The following is a 16,651-nucleotide window of genomic DNA, read 5'->3' as shown; positions in this document are numbered from 1 at the left end:
CCACCCTCACTGCCATCATCCAAATCCAAACCACTCCACAGCTCCCTGGATCCGCCTGCTAACCGACCTCCCTGCCTCCGTCCCTGAAGCCAGAGGGCTTTCTCTAGAACACGACAATCCACTCACTGCAACCAGAGAGCGCCTGACAAAATGTGGACCAGATCGCAACCCTCTCTCTAAAACCCTTCAGGTCACCGGGCTCCCCAGCTATGTGGTTCCCAGTGTGTGGGCTCCTTGTCCCCCTACCAAAATAAACTTATCTGCTAATTCCACTTTCTATGAACGTTTTTAACGGCACGTGTATTTACTGAGTCCTTACTGCGTTTCTCTCTTCTTTCCTATCCCAGAGGGAGGATTCCATCACATCACACGGTGATCCATGTTATACAGAATGTCTGGTACACCCAGCAAATGTTTGAAAACAAAAGCATACGATTTTGGTGTCATATCTTGATTACGTGTAAGCAGTCAAGGGACAATGACCCTGCGGACAGCTGTATCGCATCCGCTGTGGCTGTGACACTGGGTCGCTGGCACGTCACCCGAGCTGTCACTCTGAGACAAAGCAGCAGGGGCGCGCTAGACCCGATGGGCGCGGCAGCCTGAGAAAACCCCACTCACCTCACGTCCACTTCCCCTCCCACGTGCATGAGGAAGGAGCCGTCAGGCTGTTTCAGGGAGTACAGATACTGCAGCAGCTTCTCTCTGCGGAGCAAAGGGGAGACGGGCGGGAGGCGGCCACGGTCAGTGTGGGGGCAGCAGGCGGGGCGCCCTCCTGGGTTTCCGCGACCGCTGCCTCTGGCTGTACCTGTTGATGACGTCGTAGGCCTCCTCGGTGCCAATGATGCAGAGTGCGTTGACGGCTGCGTACGTGGGGGCCAGGTGTGGGTACTGCCCAGGGCCCCCTCCAAAGCCACCCTCTGGGCTCTGACACAGCTCCAGGAACCGACACACGCTACAGGGACAGCCGGAAGGGGAAACAAAGTCAGACAGCATTCCTCTCAAAACAAACTCCTGCCAGGTCCCATGCTTGCCAGTGACCCTCCCACCCTCCAAAGGAAAAGCCCTCTCCTCCCACGTGCTGCATAGAACCCCCTGACAGGGGGCTTAACTCCCTACCCAGCTATCATCAGTTTTATATGCCCTCCCATTTGAGTTTTTAAAGATTATTAATTTGAGAGGCAGAGTTACAGACTGGGAGGAGGGAGAGGGAGAGAGGTCTTCCATCTGCTGCTTCCATCTTCGGCCAGAGCTGGGCCGATCTGAAGCCAGGAGCCTGGAGCTTCTTCCAGGTCTCCCATGTGGGTGCAGGAGCCCAAGTACTTGGGCCATCTTCCACTACCTTCCCAGGTGCATTAGCAGGGAGCTGGATCAGAAGTGGAGCATCCAGGACTTAAACCAGTGCCCATATGGGATACTGGTGCCGCAGGCACAGGCTTAACCTACTGTGCCACAGTGCCAGCTTCCCCCACCCCAATCTGAGTTTTTAAAATTATTAATTGGGGCCAGCTTTGTGGCACAGTGGGTTAAAGCCCTGGCCTGAAGCGCCGGCATCCCATATGGGCACCGGTTCTAGTCCCGGCTGCTCCTCTTCTGACCCAGCTCTCTGCTGTGACCTGGAAAAGCAGAAGATGGCCCAAGTGCTTGGACCCCTGCATCCACGTGGGAGACCTGGAAGAAGTTCCTGGCTCCTGGCTTCGGATCAGCAGAGCTCTGGTTGTTGTGGCCATCTGGGGAGTGAACCAGCAGATAGAAGACCTCTCTCTCTCTCTCTCTCTCTCTGTAACACTTTCAAATAAATAAAATAAATCTAAAAAAACCCACCTAATTTAAAAAATAAGTAAATAAGTAAATAAATAATTTAGTTGAGAGGCAGAGACACACACAGAGCTCCCATCCAGTGGGCTTACAATGACTGGGGGCCAAAGCTGGGAGCCACAAATTCGATCCAGCTCTCACCCCAGTCGCTGGGCAGGAACCCAACCACTTGAGCCACCTCTGCTGCCTCCTGGGTAATGTCAGGAGCCAGAGCTGGAGATGGAACCCGGGCATGGATATGGGAGGCGAGCATCTCAGCCCCTGGGTCCAACACCCACCCCCGAGTCTTGGAATCAAAACTAGGGACATACAGGTGCCTCAAAGTCCACGGGAAGAGGGAATTAAAATCTAGGTTTGGTTTGATGAAAAAAAAATTTTTTTGAAATCCATGTATAGATATTTTTTAACACCCATTCTTCATGAAGTTTTTGTAGGAAGTTTTGTCTTCCTCACATGGTCGGGAAGAAACGAAGCTGCCACAGATATGACATAAGAGCCTCGCAGGCTGCTTGGCCAAACCCCTCCTGTTCTCCCTCCCCTGTGATCCTGCACCTGCGCCACCAGCCTCCTCCTTGCCTCTGGGGACCTCCTGCTGCTTCCCACACTGACCACCGAGGCCCACCACGAGTACCCCTCGGCCCAGTGAGACACGAGCTCCTGACTAGGCTGTGTCCATGGTTAGGAGGATGAAGGAGAGGTGGGCTTCCACCACGAGGAGCAGCACACTTGCACGGGGCACGGCTGAGTCGCATCACGAGGAGGCACCCAGGCTACGGGTCCCTGGAGAACTTCTCACACTAACCACACGACACTCCAGTTCCCTTCAAGAGGAAAACTGGTTGTTTTGTTTTGTTTTGTTGTTGTTGTGTTTTTGTTTTTGTTTTTTTTTTTTGACAGGCAGAGTGGATAGTGAGAGAGAGAGACAGAGAGAAAGGTCTTCCTTTTGCCATTGGTTCACCCTCCAATGGCCACCATGGCTGGCGCGCTGTGGCCGGCGCACAGCGCTGACCGAAGGCAGGAGCTAGGTGCCTCTCCTGGTCTCCCATGGGGTGCAGGGCCCAAGCACTTGGGCCATCCTCCACTGCACTCCTGGGCCACAGCAGAGAGCTGGCCTGGAAGAGGGGCAACCAGGACAGAATCCGGCGCCCCGACCAGGACTAGAACCCGGTGTGCTGGCGCTGCTAGGTGGAGGATTAGCCTAGTGAGCCGCGGTGCCGGCCACTGGTACTTTCGGTTTTTTTTTCTTTTTTTTCTTTTTTTTTGAGTCACTTATTTAAAAGGCAGAGTGCCACAGAGAGAGGGAGAGACAGAGAGCGGTCTTCCATCCACTAGTTCACTCCCCAGACAGCTGCAGCAGCCAGGTCTGGGCCAGACTAGAGCTAGGAGCTCCATCTGGGTCTCCAATGTGAGTGGCAGGGGCTCAGGTATTGGGTCACCTTTTGCCGCCTTTTGGGGCACACTGGCAGGAAGCTGGGTTGGAAGTGGAGCTGCCGGGGCACAAACTGGCACTCCGATCTGGGACGCAGGCATTGCAAGCAGCAGTTTAACCCACTGGGCCACAACGCTAGGCCCAGGAAGCTATTTATTGACAGATTACCTCTAAGCATGGCATCAGGTTACCCGAAAGTTAGATGAGGGACTTCAGAAACGTTCCTGGAAGATGGAACTTAAAGATAAGTTCGTTTTGGAACAACAACAAAATGTTGAAATCTATGCACACAGGGTGTCTTTAAAAAAAAAAAAAAAAAATGTGGGAAATAGATACCACAAAAACACCCTGCATGGATTTCAACATTTTTCTGCACCAAAATAAACTTATTTTTTGCTTCCATTTCTTAATTCTGACCTTGTAAAGCCCCCTTGTGTATCTCCTGACATTCGGCAGAAAAGCACCGTGGTCCGGGGAGCCGGCACCAGGTGGCCGCCCCAGCCTCGGCGGGGTCCCAGCCTCCCAGCGGGACGCAGCCCCAGCGCCATGGACTGGAACGAGCTGAGCTGCGGGTCTGCTCAGGGGACCTCCTTCCCTGGCCTCCTTCATCTCACTTCTTATCCAGGCTGCCAGAGGGACCACAGAGTCCCTGTTAATCTCCGTGAAGGCACAAGTTCATTATTGGCCCCCCACACTTGCTTATTTGATGACTTCTGATTTCAGACCTTCCCTGTGTGGGCAGGGGCCCCAGAGACAATGCGGCTCACTTGCTGCTTTGAGTCCTGAAACCTTCGCAAGTTATAAATGATACACACTTGGGGCTGGCGCTGTGACACAGTAGGTTAATGCTCTGCCTGCGGTGCCAGCATCCCATACAGGTGCCGGTTCTAGTCCCGGCTGCTCTTCTTCCCATCCCACTCTGCTATGGCCTGGGAAAGCAGAAGATGTCCCAAGTCCTTGGGCCCCTGCACCCACGGGGGAGACCTGGAAGAAGCTCCTGGCTCCTGGTTTCAGATCAGCACAGCTCTGGCCGTTGGGGCCAATTGTGGAGTGAATTAGCAGATGGAAGACCTCTCTTTGTCTCTCCCTCTCACTGTCTGTAACTCTACCTCTCAAATAAATAAATCTTTTTTAAAAAATGATATACTCAGGCCGGTGCCACAGCTTAATAGGCTAATCCTCCGCCTTGCGGCGCCGACATACCGGGTTCTAGTACCAGTCGGGGCGCCAGATTCTGTTCCGGTTGCCCCTCTTCCAGGCCAGCTCTGTGCTGTGGCCAGGGAGTGCAGTGGAGGATGGCCCAAGTACTTGGGCCCTGCACCCCATGGGAGACCAGGATAAGTACCTGGCTCCTGGCTTTGGATCAGCACGGTGCGCCAGCCACGGCGGCCATTGGAGGGTGAACCAACGGTAAAAGGAAGACCTTTCTCTCTGTCTCTCTCTCTCACTGTCCACTCTGCCTGTCAAAAAAAATTTTTTTAAATAAAATAAAAAAATTTCTATTTAAAAAATTGTATTTTTATTGATTTCCATGTTATTTGAAAGAGAGAGAGAGAGAGAGGTCCTCAATCCACTGGTTCACTTTCCAAATGCCTGCAACCATCAGGGCTGAGTTGGGCCAATGTCAGGAACCTGGAACTTGGCACAGGTCTCCCTCGGGGTGGCCGGTTTACAACTACCTGAGCTATCAGCTGCTGCCTGCTGGGGTGCGCAATGGTAGGAACTGGACTGGAAGCAGAGCTGTCACTTGAACCCAGGCTCTCTGGTACAAGACACGGGCATCCCAAAGGCATTTTAACTGCTGCAGCAAATGTCTAATCCCGTAGCGCACTTTTAACAGCAATTAATTTTCCCAGAGAAATTTTGTTCCTAGCATATTTTCCAAATCAGCATCGATTCTTGTGCCATTTCTCAGAAACAAACAGCTAATAAACTCATGTCCTGACAAAGGCTGGCTGTTCTAGCACATAAACTTTCCGTTCCACACAAGCAGAAGGCTTTAGCTGATATGAAACTCAAGGGCACATTCTAACAAGAAGAGAGGTACCTACTCATCCATTCCCTTCCCCAGCTCCTAAGATAGAACTGTGCCGAACGCAACACTCTTGAGCCTGCAGCCTGAAGTCTGGAGTGAGCGAGGATCTGAATGTACCAGACACCTTGCTACCATGCCCCACGCCAACCTCCCGCAGCTGACATGCTGTGTCTGTCTTTGGAGAACCAGGGGGTGGGGCGTCCCCTGGACCTCACATACTTCCAACTTACAGGACATTCTGGTCCCGGGGCTTTCCAACTTCTGCCCTCAGGAACTGGCAAACTGACCGTGAAACTGTCAGCTGTCATTAGCAGACTTCATAGCAAATCCAAAGACCAGAAAGTTAACTGCACTTCTACCTATCAAAAGGGGGGGCGAGACACTTGTCTTTGAGACCAGAAACTCACCAGGGAATGAAAACTGACAAGCATGCAAACCCTGACATAGGTCATGCACTAGGTGGAAAAACCTGTACCCACAAAACCGTCTGTTTAGACAGACTATGACTACAAGATGCAGTCAATTTTCTTTAAGGTCAGCAAGGCATTCCTACTCTAGGTTACGTGACAATCACTGACAAAGTGGCCAAATGTTTTCTAGATCAGGGACCATCAAACTCAGTGTGTGTGCTGCAATCATTGGAGAGGGGAAGAAGAACACAGACCCAGGCCTGCAGAGGCAGCGAGCCTGCTCTCTGTGTCTTTACCAAATTCCTGGGTGATGGGGACACATACAAAGTTAGACAGTCATCAGTCTTTGCTGTACAGTTAGAATCACGTAGGGGAAAGTCTGAGTGAAAAAACCAACAGTCAGGCCACACCTAACGCCAATGAAATCAGAATCACTGAGGGTGGGACCCAGAGGGAGGGTTTTTTTTTGTTTTTTTTGTTTGTTTGTTTGTTTGTTTGTTTTTTAGAATTTTATTTGAAAGACAGAGATATAGAGAGAGGTAGAGTCAGAGGCAGAGAGGTCTTCCGTTCCGCTGGTTCACTCCCCAAACGACCACAACGGCCAGAGCTGCGCTGATTCAAAGCCAGGAGCTTCCTCCAGGTCTCCCTCTTGGGTGCAGGGACCCAAGGTGTTGGGCCATCCTCTACTGCTTTCCCAGGCCATAGCAGGGAGCTGGGTCAGAAGAGGAGCAGCTGGGACTAGAACCAGCGCCCATATGGGATGCTGGCGCTGCCAGCTGGGGCTTTAACTCACTGCGCCACAGCGCTGGCCCTGAGGGACGTATTTTTTTAAACTTCTTGTTATGAGCCCAATGTTCAGCCAAGTATCAGTGCTTCTCCAATTTAGATACGCATGGAAATCACCAGGGGTCCTTGTGAAACTGCGGCTGCAACTCAGCAGAGCCAGATGGGCCCAAGATTCTGCAGGTGGACCACAATGCTGCCGATCTGAGGGCCACATTTCGGGTAGCAATGAGATAGATCTGCACTGTCCAACAGGTAGCCGCCAGCCACGTGAGGCTGCTTCAGTTTTGTAATTTAAATGAATTAAAATTTAGAAGCCAGTTCCCCAGTCACAAAAGTTACATTCCCAGGGCTCAACAGACACACAGGACTAGTGGCTCTCCTACTGGAGCGAACGAATACGGAACATTTCCATTATCACAGGAAGCTCTATTGGACAGCACGACTCTGTCATTCAACTACTGAAGGAGTACCTCACACTCGTGAAAGGGATCGAGTTCAAGGCAAGAGCATCAGCAACATATTGCCAGCCAGGGGGGCAGGCGAGCTGGACGTCCAGGTGGTGGTGGACTGAGCTAATGTGGTTCATTCTGCACACCACTGTCCACAACCCAGATGGAGCGCTCAAAAGCACATACAGTAAATAAGCTCATAGTACAAGAAGAGAGGGGCAGTCAGTTGAAAGCCAGTACGAACAGAGCAAATGAAACAGGTGCAGATGGCAAGTAACACATTAGGGATGGCAAGAGCTGGGGACGGGGTAAAGCATACAAAGGCACTACAGAAAGTTAATGGGAAAATGGAATTAGAGATAAGCGGACTTTGGTGCAAAAAAACAAATCTGAAATCCATACATAGTTTTTTCATAACATGCATATCCCAAGAACTTTTGTTAGAATCCTCACATATGGATTTCAACCCTTTTTTGTGTGTGTGGCAAAACAAACTCAATCTTTTAATTTCATTTTCCATCAATATTTTGAAGCACCTCCATATAAATACAAGAGGGGAAAAGACTAAGAACACAGCAGAAAATGAACCAGAAATTAGGGCCCACCAGTTGTGAACAATGAAGACAAAAAAAATAAAATAAAGTTTTTTGGGACGGGCATTCGGTACAGCAATTGTCACTCGGGACACCAGCACCACATATCACAGCATTCGGGTTCAAGTCCCGGCTCCACTCCTAATTCCCGCTTCCCGCTAACGCACACCTTGGGAGGCAGCAGGCGATGGCTCAAGTAGTTGGGTCTCTGCCTTCTACATGGAGACCCAGAGTTGAGTTCCTGGTTTCTGGCTTTGGCCTGGCCCAGCCCCAGCTGTTGCTGGTAATTGTGGAATGAACTGGTGGATGGAAGACAGATCTCTCCCCCTCTCTCCACCTTTCAAATAAACAATGACAATAAATACATAAATATTTTTAAAGTGCTTGTTAAAAGCACCCTCCACTCAGCATCAGTCAGAACTGCATCTGGCTGTAGCCTCCATTTCCCAACTCGAAGCGATTTCAGATCAGAGGTGTAAAAAATGGCTAAATATAAAAATGTACTTAGAGGCTTACTATTATAGACAAGCACAGGGAGGAACTACCCAGCAAACTACTTCAAGTATACCAAGGGTAATTAGTTACACACTCCAAGAAGAATGTAACAGACGGACAGGTTCCCACAGACAGACTGAAGGCCTAGAATGAGCTCTGGAAACAGTGACAGGGCTCCCTGTGCAGAACAGCTTAGGAGAGCAAATCCGAGGCACGCTGGCCGGCCAGCTGGTGTCAGGGCCCAGGACTGCTTCCCACTGCAGGCTGTGAAACCACTTCAGCTGACACCGCAGACAGGCAACACCTGCCCAGCTGCAGTGAACAGGTAGAGGACAGGCGGGGTCTGTGGTTGATGGACTCCAGGAGGCCAGCAGGGTTCGTCAGGCTAACGGGGCCGACTCTTCCTCCAACACGGGCAATCCTCTGCCCAGCTGCTCTTGGGGGAAGGCAGCTGAGGGAGACACTGACTTTCAGAGCAGGGTTCTCGCTTCAGCACTACCGACACTTTGGGCTGGATCAGTCGACGGGAGGGACTGTCCTGCAGGGGACATGGAACACCATCCCTGGCTACACCCACTAGGCCAGAGATGCAAGCAAAACAAAACCAAGACACCCAAAAGACCAATAACTACATATGGTGTCCTCATTAAAAAGAGACATAGAAATTTTAAAAATTAAAAGGAAAAACCACTTAAAGGCTTATGCAAAAGACAAGCTACTAAGAATATTTTATTATTATTTGAAGGGCAGACACACACACACACACACACAGGGAAAGAAACAGACAGAGACCTTCCAAGCATTGGTTCACTTCCCAAATGCCCAACAGCTGGGGCTGGGCCAGGCCGAAGCAGAAGCCAGATCTCAATCCAGGTGTCCCACATGGGTGGCAGGGACCTGGGCCACCCCTCTGCCTCCCAGGACGTGTATTAGCAGGAAGCTGGAGTAGGAAGCGAAGAGGGGCCTCAAACCCGGGCACTCTGATGTGGGGTGCAGGTATCCCAAGCAGCATTGTTCCTACTGCATGACACCTCTGCCCCTACTAATAACCCTTGGAAAGGGAAATTAAAAAAAAAAAAAACAACTTTGAAATACCAAAATTTGAATTGATATTTGGAAAAATTCTATAGGCTAAAAAGTCCTAAAACAGTTTTCAAGTGAAAGCAACTCTTAACAAATTTAAAAGTCTAACTTTAACAGGGCACCAGTCTTCCAATGATTTTCATTTTGTTCTGTTCATTAGAGCAGCTTTCAATAACAGAGCATGCTATTCTCACTAGCGCATACTTCCCAAGGGTGCTAAAGTCATTAAGCAAAGCAAAGGTATTTAGTCTGGTTCCAAGATACTAATTTACTCTATTTATATGCACACATAAATTTGCTTTTATGATCCTATAAGCAAGGCGAGCTAAATCCCTACCTATGCATATATTATTCTTGGAGAAAGGTCTGATACCGGCAGTAAAAATCCAGCTTTGCCGGCTTTGGTCAGCAGTCACGGAGGCTGACAAAAGTGGTTCTGTCCACTAGAGGGAACTCAGCCTATAATACTTTTCCCTAAACAAATAGCACAACCATGGACAGAATAGGAAAGCGGCGGTGTGGGTGGCGCATGCTAACTGGGGCAAGGCGGGAAGAACAGGACAGGGAAATAAACCCCAGGGCTACATGTTCTGCCTGTAGGTCACCTGAATGTCTGCATGAAGGGAAACCCAGTGACCACATTTCAAAGCATTTTTCTTCCCTATGCAAAATAAAAGGCAGTATCCCATTTCAGGTACTCAAACAAACAAACAAAACCACCAGATCTTTACAGAAGTCATTAACTTTGGTCTGTATCTTACTAAAAATATTTTTAAAATATTTTACTTCCTTATAGGTCAGAGCTACTAGGCTCTGTTCATGACAAATTGCAAAACAAAACAGAGTACAATACTGGAAAGTCTAAGTGATTCTTTAAAGGCTCATTAAGTCAAGGCTCAGAAAAACCACAGGGAGAGCTTTGAAGGCAGCTGTTGTAGGAATTTTAGAAGATGCAAGTAAGCTTAAAAAACTAAAAATTTAAAAATCTTTAGGGGCTGATGCTATGGCACAGTGGGTAAAGCCGCCCCCTGCGGTGCCAGCATCCCATATGGGCACGAGTTTGAGACCCAGCTGCTTCACTTCTGATCCAGCTCTCTGCTATGGCCTGGGAAAGAAACAGAAGATGGCCCAAGTCTTTGTGTCCCCACACCCGCGTGGCAGACCCGGAAGAAGCTCCTGGCTTCTGATCAGCGCAGCTCTGGCAGTTGCAGTCATTTGGAGAGTGAGCCAGCAAATGGAAGACCTCTCTCTTTCTCTGTCTCTCTCTCTCTCTCTCTCTCTGCATAACTCTGACTTTCAAATAAATAAATCTTTAAAAAATAAAAAATAAAATTAAAAAAAATTATCTTTAAACTCACCATTTAGATATAATTACTACCATGTATATATGTATTCTTCTGGCTTTTTCTTCACATAGAATCATCTATAATTTTAATCTATAAAAGTTAGATCTTTTAAACTATTTTCACTAATACATATTTTTATATACAAATATGCACATTTACATGCAAAATTACATTACAAAATTTTTTACTGACTGCAAAGTATTTCACTGTATGTACTTACATAGGCTTTAAATAAATTTTTTAACTAATTTATGTATTTGGAAGGCAGAGAGACAGGAAAAAAACACAGATATATTCCATCTGCTGGATTATTCTTCCAAATGCCTCCAACAGCCAGGGCTGGATCAGACTGAAACCAGGAGCCAGGAACTCGGTCTGGTTCTCCTGCATGGGTGGTAGGGACTAGTACTTGGACCTCCTAGGGTGCATGTTAGCTGGAATCAGAAGCAGAGTCAGGACCCACGGTCTCCCCTGCTGGGCGCCTGGACTTTACAGAGTCCTCCATCTCCTCTCTCCTCTCACATCCTATGTCCCCATTTTCCTAGCGTACATCCTGAGTGTGGTGGGAGGAGGCTCCCCAGACAACCCCCAACCTCCGACTGGTATTTCAAAAACACATGGGCCTTTATGTTGACAATTAAATTCCTGTTCCTGCAGAAACTGTGTCCAACTCTACTTCCAGTGCTGGAAGCCACTGGGCGGGCAGCAGCGCCCCAAGGATGAAAACACTGCAGGATTTACCCTCTCTCTTTGCAAAAAAAAAACTGTGCATGGGTTTCACATTTTTTTGCACCAACACCAACATAGCTTTTGATTCCACTTTCCACGAACTTTCTGAAGCACCCCTGGATCACAAGGGTCAATGGCCTAATTCTTCATTATCTTTCCCATCGCATTCATCACAAGACACCCTGCCCAGGAAGGCAAGAATGAGAGGTTATTGTTAAGACAGAATGAATGAGACAATGTGCGGTTCTGTCTTCTGACCTGACAATGTGACTGCAGCAGGGGCACTGTGGCCAGGGAGGGGCACCGCCTCGTGCCCACGCATCCTGGCACAGCCGCCTCCTTGTACTGCATGCAGAAAAACCAACCTGGCTCAGGACCCTCCTGTGCCAGAGCCCTTGCCCCCCGGCAGTGAGGAACTCAAGCTTGCTCGCTCGCTCTCAGGGGCTGGTCTCTGGGATCCAGTTCCCGGCTGCCCTTTCCCACTCCCAGGACGGGACTAGGGTTCGGTCCTCCTTCTCCGAGACAGAAACCATCTGCACAGGCAGCTCAGGACAAGGCTCAGCTGCCCGGTCTCTGATCATTAACCAGGGGCCTGAGCACGCTGCCAGTCACGGCGTTTGACCACGCGGCCAGGCCCCTCCAGGACCACGCGACTCCTCCGGGCACTTCTCGGGAGGTGTTTATTGAAGGCAGAGACAGGTCTGCTCCCTGGGTTGGCACCGCTTGCCCCGAGAAGCTATCCAAATGCATGCTGTGCTTTCTGGCAAAGTCGTGGATGAAGACAGACAGCCAAGAGCAGAGAGAAAAGGCCACAGAAGGAACCAGAACTCTCTCGGAGTTCAAAGTCTTGTTCTACCCACCCGCCCACAACAGGGCTTCTAACGTGGAGGAGTTTCAGGATGTTGTTGGAGGTCAAGCAAAGGACAAGGGGTTGCTTTGGAGCACCCATTCAGCGCAAATAACAGAGAAACAGGAGAACCCCAAGCCCTAAATGCAAGTTCAGAGAACACCCCCAGGTCCCCCACCCCCACCCCCAAAGCCACACTTACTCTGTAGCCACTATCTGGGGGATGGGTTCATCCAGCAACTCCAAGCTGTGCAGGATCCAATAGCAGAGCCAAGGGCGGCTGGCATCCAGACACTGAGAGAGAGAGGGATGGGGAGAACACACACCCCTTATTCAGAACCATTCCCAGACACCGCGGACAAGGCCACATCCGTCTCACTCCTGGCAGCCCGGCAAGGGGGGTGGGGGACAGCACCCTTGCTTCAACGTCCATCAGTGCAGGAAGGACTTCACTCTGTGGCCCTAGCCAGGGGCTGAAATGACCATGTACGAGAAAAGGACCATGGGATAAAAACCCCTGATCTTGGGGCTGGCACTGTGGTGTAGTAGGTAAAGCCGCCACCTGCAGTGCCGGCACCCCATACGGACGTCGGTTCAAGTCCTGGCTGCTTCACTTCCGATCCAGCTCTCTGCTATGGCCTAGGAAAGCAGTAGATGGCGGCCCAGGTCCTTGGGCCCCTGCACCCGCATGGGAGACCCAGAAGAAGCTCCTGGCTCCTGGCTCCTGGCTTTGGATCGGCATAGCTCCCGCTGTTGCGGTCAATTGGGGAGTGAGCCAGCAGATGGAAGACCTCTCTCTCTCTCTCTCTCTCTCTCTCTCTCTCTGTGCCTCTGCTCACTCTGTGTAACTCAATGAATAAATAAATCTTTAAAAAAAAGAAAACTCTGACCTTGAACCCCATGGGTCCTTCCCAGGTGAGGACTTCTTACACACCAGGAAGTTAGGGGCTGCTGCTTTCTATTTTCTACTATGTATCTCAGGGGGGTAGATAATCTCAGGAAGGGATTTCCTGGATTAACTCAATATCTACTAAGTATCTCCTTGTGCCAAGCACCCTGGACATGACCAGGAATGAAACGTGGCTCCCCTTGTTGAGGTGCCTGGGACATAGAAAAGCGTGTGGTTATTTGTAGGAGAAGCAGGCATCAGATCGACACCCAAACTGATGAGTTATCTCACGTCTTTCTGAAACAAGCCAGAACATGAAACATGCACTGCATACAAGGGTATTTCGAAAAGGTCGTGGAAAATGGAATTAAAAAATAAGTTTATTTTCGTGCAAAAAATTTTAAATCAACACAAGCTGTTTCATAGTATGCATTTTCATGAACTTTTTGAAGACCCTGCATATACCTGGATAAATAAATCCCACTATGGGCAGAAATGCAATTTTTTTTTTTTTTTTTTTTTTTTTTGGACAGGCAGAGTTAGACAGTGAGAGAGACAGAGAGAAAGGTCTTCCTTTTCCGTTGGTTCACTCCCCAAATGGCTGCTATAGCCGGCATGTTGCAGCCGGCGTGCTGCGCCGATCCAAAGCCAGGAGCCAGGTGCTTCCTCCTGGTCTCCCATGCGGGTGCAGGGCTCAAGCACTTGGGCCATCCTCCACTGCCTTCCTGGGCCACAGCAGAGAGCTAGACTGGAAGAGGGGCAACCGGGACAGAATCTGGAGCCCCAACCGGGACTAGAACCCGGTGTGCCGGCGCCACAGGCAGAGGATTAGCCTAGTGAGCCTCAGCACCGGTGGGAAATGCAATCTTGAGGGAACATCACTAATTCTGCCTCGGGGAGCTGGGACAGGTTTCCAAAGGTGACAGGCGAACAGAGCTGAAAGCTAATGCAAGCCATCAGTGGTGACTGAACATCCGAGGCTAGACAGGGCAGGCAGCAGTACTGTTCCGGCTTTACAGATTACAACTACGTAAATGAGATCCAGAGAAATTATCCTTTTGCAGATTACAAAAATAGTGTCCGAGCTGAGACAAAAAACCTAGATTTCTGGACTCTCAATCCAGTGCTCTTTCCTTTGACCTAAGCTGCTCTCCACAAAACTCTGCTGACAGCCCCTGCTGCGGCTAACCTACCACCTGAAGGCGGCCCGGTGTGGTGATGCTGCGTGGGTTTGACCTGCTCTTGTTCTTGCAAGCTTACTGGCTTTGGGCAAAAAACTTGACCTTGCTATGCCTGTTCCCTTAGCTGTTAAAAAAAAAAAAAAAAAAAAAAAAAAAGACTGACCTCCCTCATGGAGGAGTTAGAAGCACATGAGAGAGATGATGGCAAGTTTTCAGCACACTGTTCAATAAACTGTTAGCTGCTGTGGTATGAACTGACCAGGTGGACGGGGCCCTAATAGCCGGAACTTGAGTCAAGAATTGAAAACCGACAGCCCACAGGACAAACTCGTCCATGGAGATGTTTAATGGTTGAAATGTTTCATTGTGAACGGGGGTCGCTAAAAATTTGGATTTCCAGCTTCATTTGCAAAAATAAATAAATAAATTTAAGATCCGGCAGCCCTGGATCTGCAGCCCCTGGAGGGCAGCAGCTGGCAGGTGCAGGGTCAGCACAGGGGGCCACAGGGCTGGTCTCAGTTTCTACTTTGTCCCTCCCCCCTCTCACGCGGCCAGCTTAGGTCCTCCAGGCAGCTGAGCTGGCAATGCCCTGCCATTGATGATCAAATGCAGAACTTCAAATGGAAAGCAGATTACAAGCAGAGCTGCTCTGTGCAGAGAGGGCACAGCTGAGAGCCCACCTGCTCCTGTTCTCCCTTTCCTTGCCTGCCACTCAACCCCGCCCACCGCCCACCACCGCCCACCACCCACCACTATCACAGCACTGAGGCTGCGAAGCCACAGTTCTATAGAGTGTGTTTTAAGAGCTGCTCTGGCGCCTTGCGGCGCCGGCACACCGGGTTCTAGTCCCGGTCGGGGCGCCGGATTCTGTCCCGGTTGCCCCTCTTCCAGGCCAGCTCTCTGCTGTGGCCAGGGAGTGCAGTGGAGGATGGCCCAGGTGCTTGGGCCCTGCACCCCATGGGAGACCAGAGTACCTGGCTCCTGCCATCGGATCAGCATGGTGCGCCGGCCGCAGCATGCGGGCCGCGGTGGCCATTGGAGGGTGAACCAACGGCAAAGGAAGACCTTTCTCTCTGTCTCTCTCACTGTCCACTCTGCCTGTCAAAAATAAAAAAAAAAAAAAAGAGCTGCTCTGGGTTTGGGCCTCCACGTGAACCTCCAGCTCTCTCTGGGTTTCACAGACAAGGGTCCTTCAAAAAGTCCGTGGAAAATGGAATGAGAAGATAAGTCTGTTTTGGTGCAAAAAAAAAAAAATGTTTGCAATCCATGTGTAGTTTTTCATACATGTGCATTTTTCCATGAACTCTTGAAGGCCCCTGGTGCTGTCCCTGTGGCCCACATGAAAATGGGACCAGTTTATAGGGCAGGGGTGGGGAACCTCTTTTCTGCCAAGAGCCACTTGGATATCTATCACACCATTCAAGGGCCAGGTACAATTCTCAACTTAAAACTCAGCCTGCTGTAGCTTGATTGCATTTCAACTCCCACCTGTGGTTGCCTTGGCAGGGACAGAGCCAATGATTATATGGCCCTCAGGCTGATGTTCCCCACCTGGGTTACAGGGCAACGGGTTAGGACAACCAGGCCACTGGCTTACAGCCACTGTCAAAGGGGTCTAAGAAGAAAGTGTGCAGGCCCTCAACCCCAACCACCTGGGGTCCCACTTGCTCTGGGAGGACGACAAGACTGGAAGTGCCCAGTGCTGTCCCTTTCAGAAGAGGGAGTCCCAGCTCAGTGACCACCAGCCGCACAGCACAGTGCCATGAACCTGCAACGGGTTGGCCCAATGGTCATCTGTGTTGAGAGAGGAAAAGCGGGGAGGAGCTGGCTGACGACAGGCTGGGGCTCCGGGGCACTGTGTTTACCTCATAGGCATCTGTCAGCTGTCGGAGGCCTCTTTTCAGGTAGTGGAAATGCTTCTCCCTCTGCAAGATGAGCCTGGAAAGACAGAGCGCGTGTAAGTCTACGCTGCCAGTGGAGGCGCCCACCCCACGCGTGGACACGCTCCGCTGAGGGCGGGCCCCGACAGTCGCCAAACCGGCAACCCACAGGACCTTCAGCTCCAGAGAGCCACTAGCCCCTAGGGAACAGGCATCTCTAAAGTGTCCACAAATCAGGCCGGTGGAAGCTTCCAGCGAGATCGTCTCCTACAGGTGCCGGCTTGGGCCCACGTGGCCAGGCAGTGACGACCCACTCACAAAGTGCCCCCACGACCCAACAGAGGACAGGTAACCGTGGCTCCCCACGCTGCAGACACATAACACCTGCACCTCGCCACTTCGCCGCCTTGGCTAGCCGCTGTCACCTCAGGCTTTCTTCTGTGATAACTCCTCCGGGGTTCGGAGGTGGGACCCTGCCCGCCCCCTGGGTTACCCATCTAATTCCCTCCCTGCAATGCCACCTCCCACATGCTGCCCATGGCCCTGACCACAGAACTGTGTCTGGACTCTGTGGCCCGTGGTGCCCCGTGCACTGACATCAGCAATGCTGGGAATGTGCCGCCCATGGCCACCTGCACAGCCACGCAGAGGGGCCTGCGTGGTTATGGAAGGAAGGGAAAA

At 50.7% G+C, this 16,651-nt stretch overlaps 1 protein-coding gene across 2 annotated transcripts in view; it reads right to left on the bottom strand.

The window, feature by feature from the left end:
• Positions 1-16,651, bottom strand: part of FNTB (farnesyltransferase, CAAX box, subunit beta) — a 90,901-nt gene that overhangs the window by 30,054 nt on the left and 44,196 nt on the right. For both annotated transcript variants that reach the window (XM_008271856.4, XM_051826397.2), the window contains exons 3-6: positions 15,956-16,028; positions 12,223-12,314; positions 809-955; positions 622-705 (exon numbers count right to left, since the gene is read on the bottom strand). In XM_008271856.4, the coding sequence (XP_008270078.2) occupies positions 622-705; positions 809-955; positions 12,223-12,314; positions 15,956-16,028 (396 nt within the window). The remainder of the gene's footprint in view (positions 1-621; positions 706-808; positions 956-12,222; positions 12,315-15,955; positions 16,029-16,651) is intronic.

The sequence above is a fragment of the Oryctolagus cuniculus genome, chromosome 20 (genome assembly GCF_964237555.1).
Source record: "Oryctolagus cuniculus chromosome 20, mOryCun1.1, whole genome shotgun sequence".
Taxonomy (NCBI): domain Eukaryota; kingdom Metazoa; phylum Chordata; class Mammalia; order Lagomorpha; family Leporidae; genus Oryctolagus; species Oryctolagus cuniculus.
Note: the sequence above shows the minus strand (reverse complement) of the source record. Positions and strands in the feature narration are given on the sequence as shown.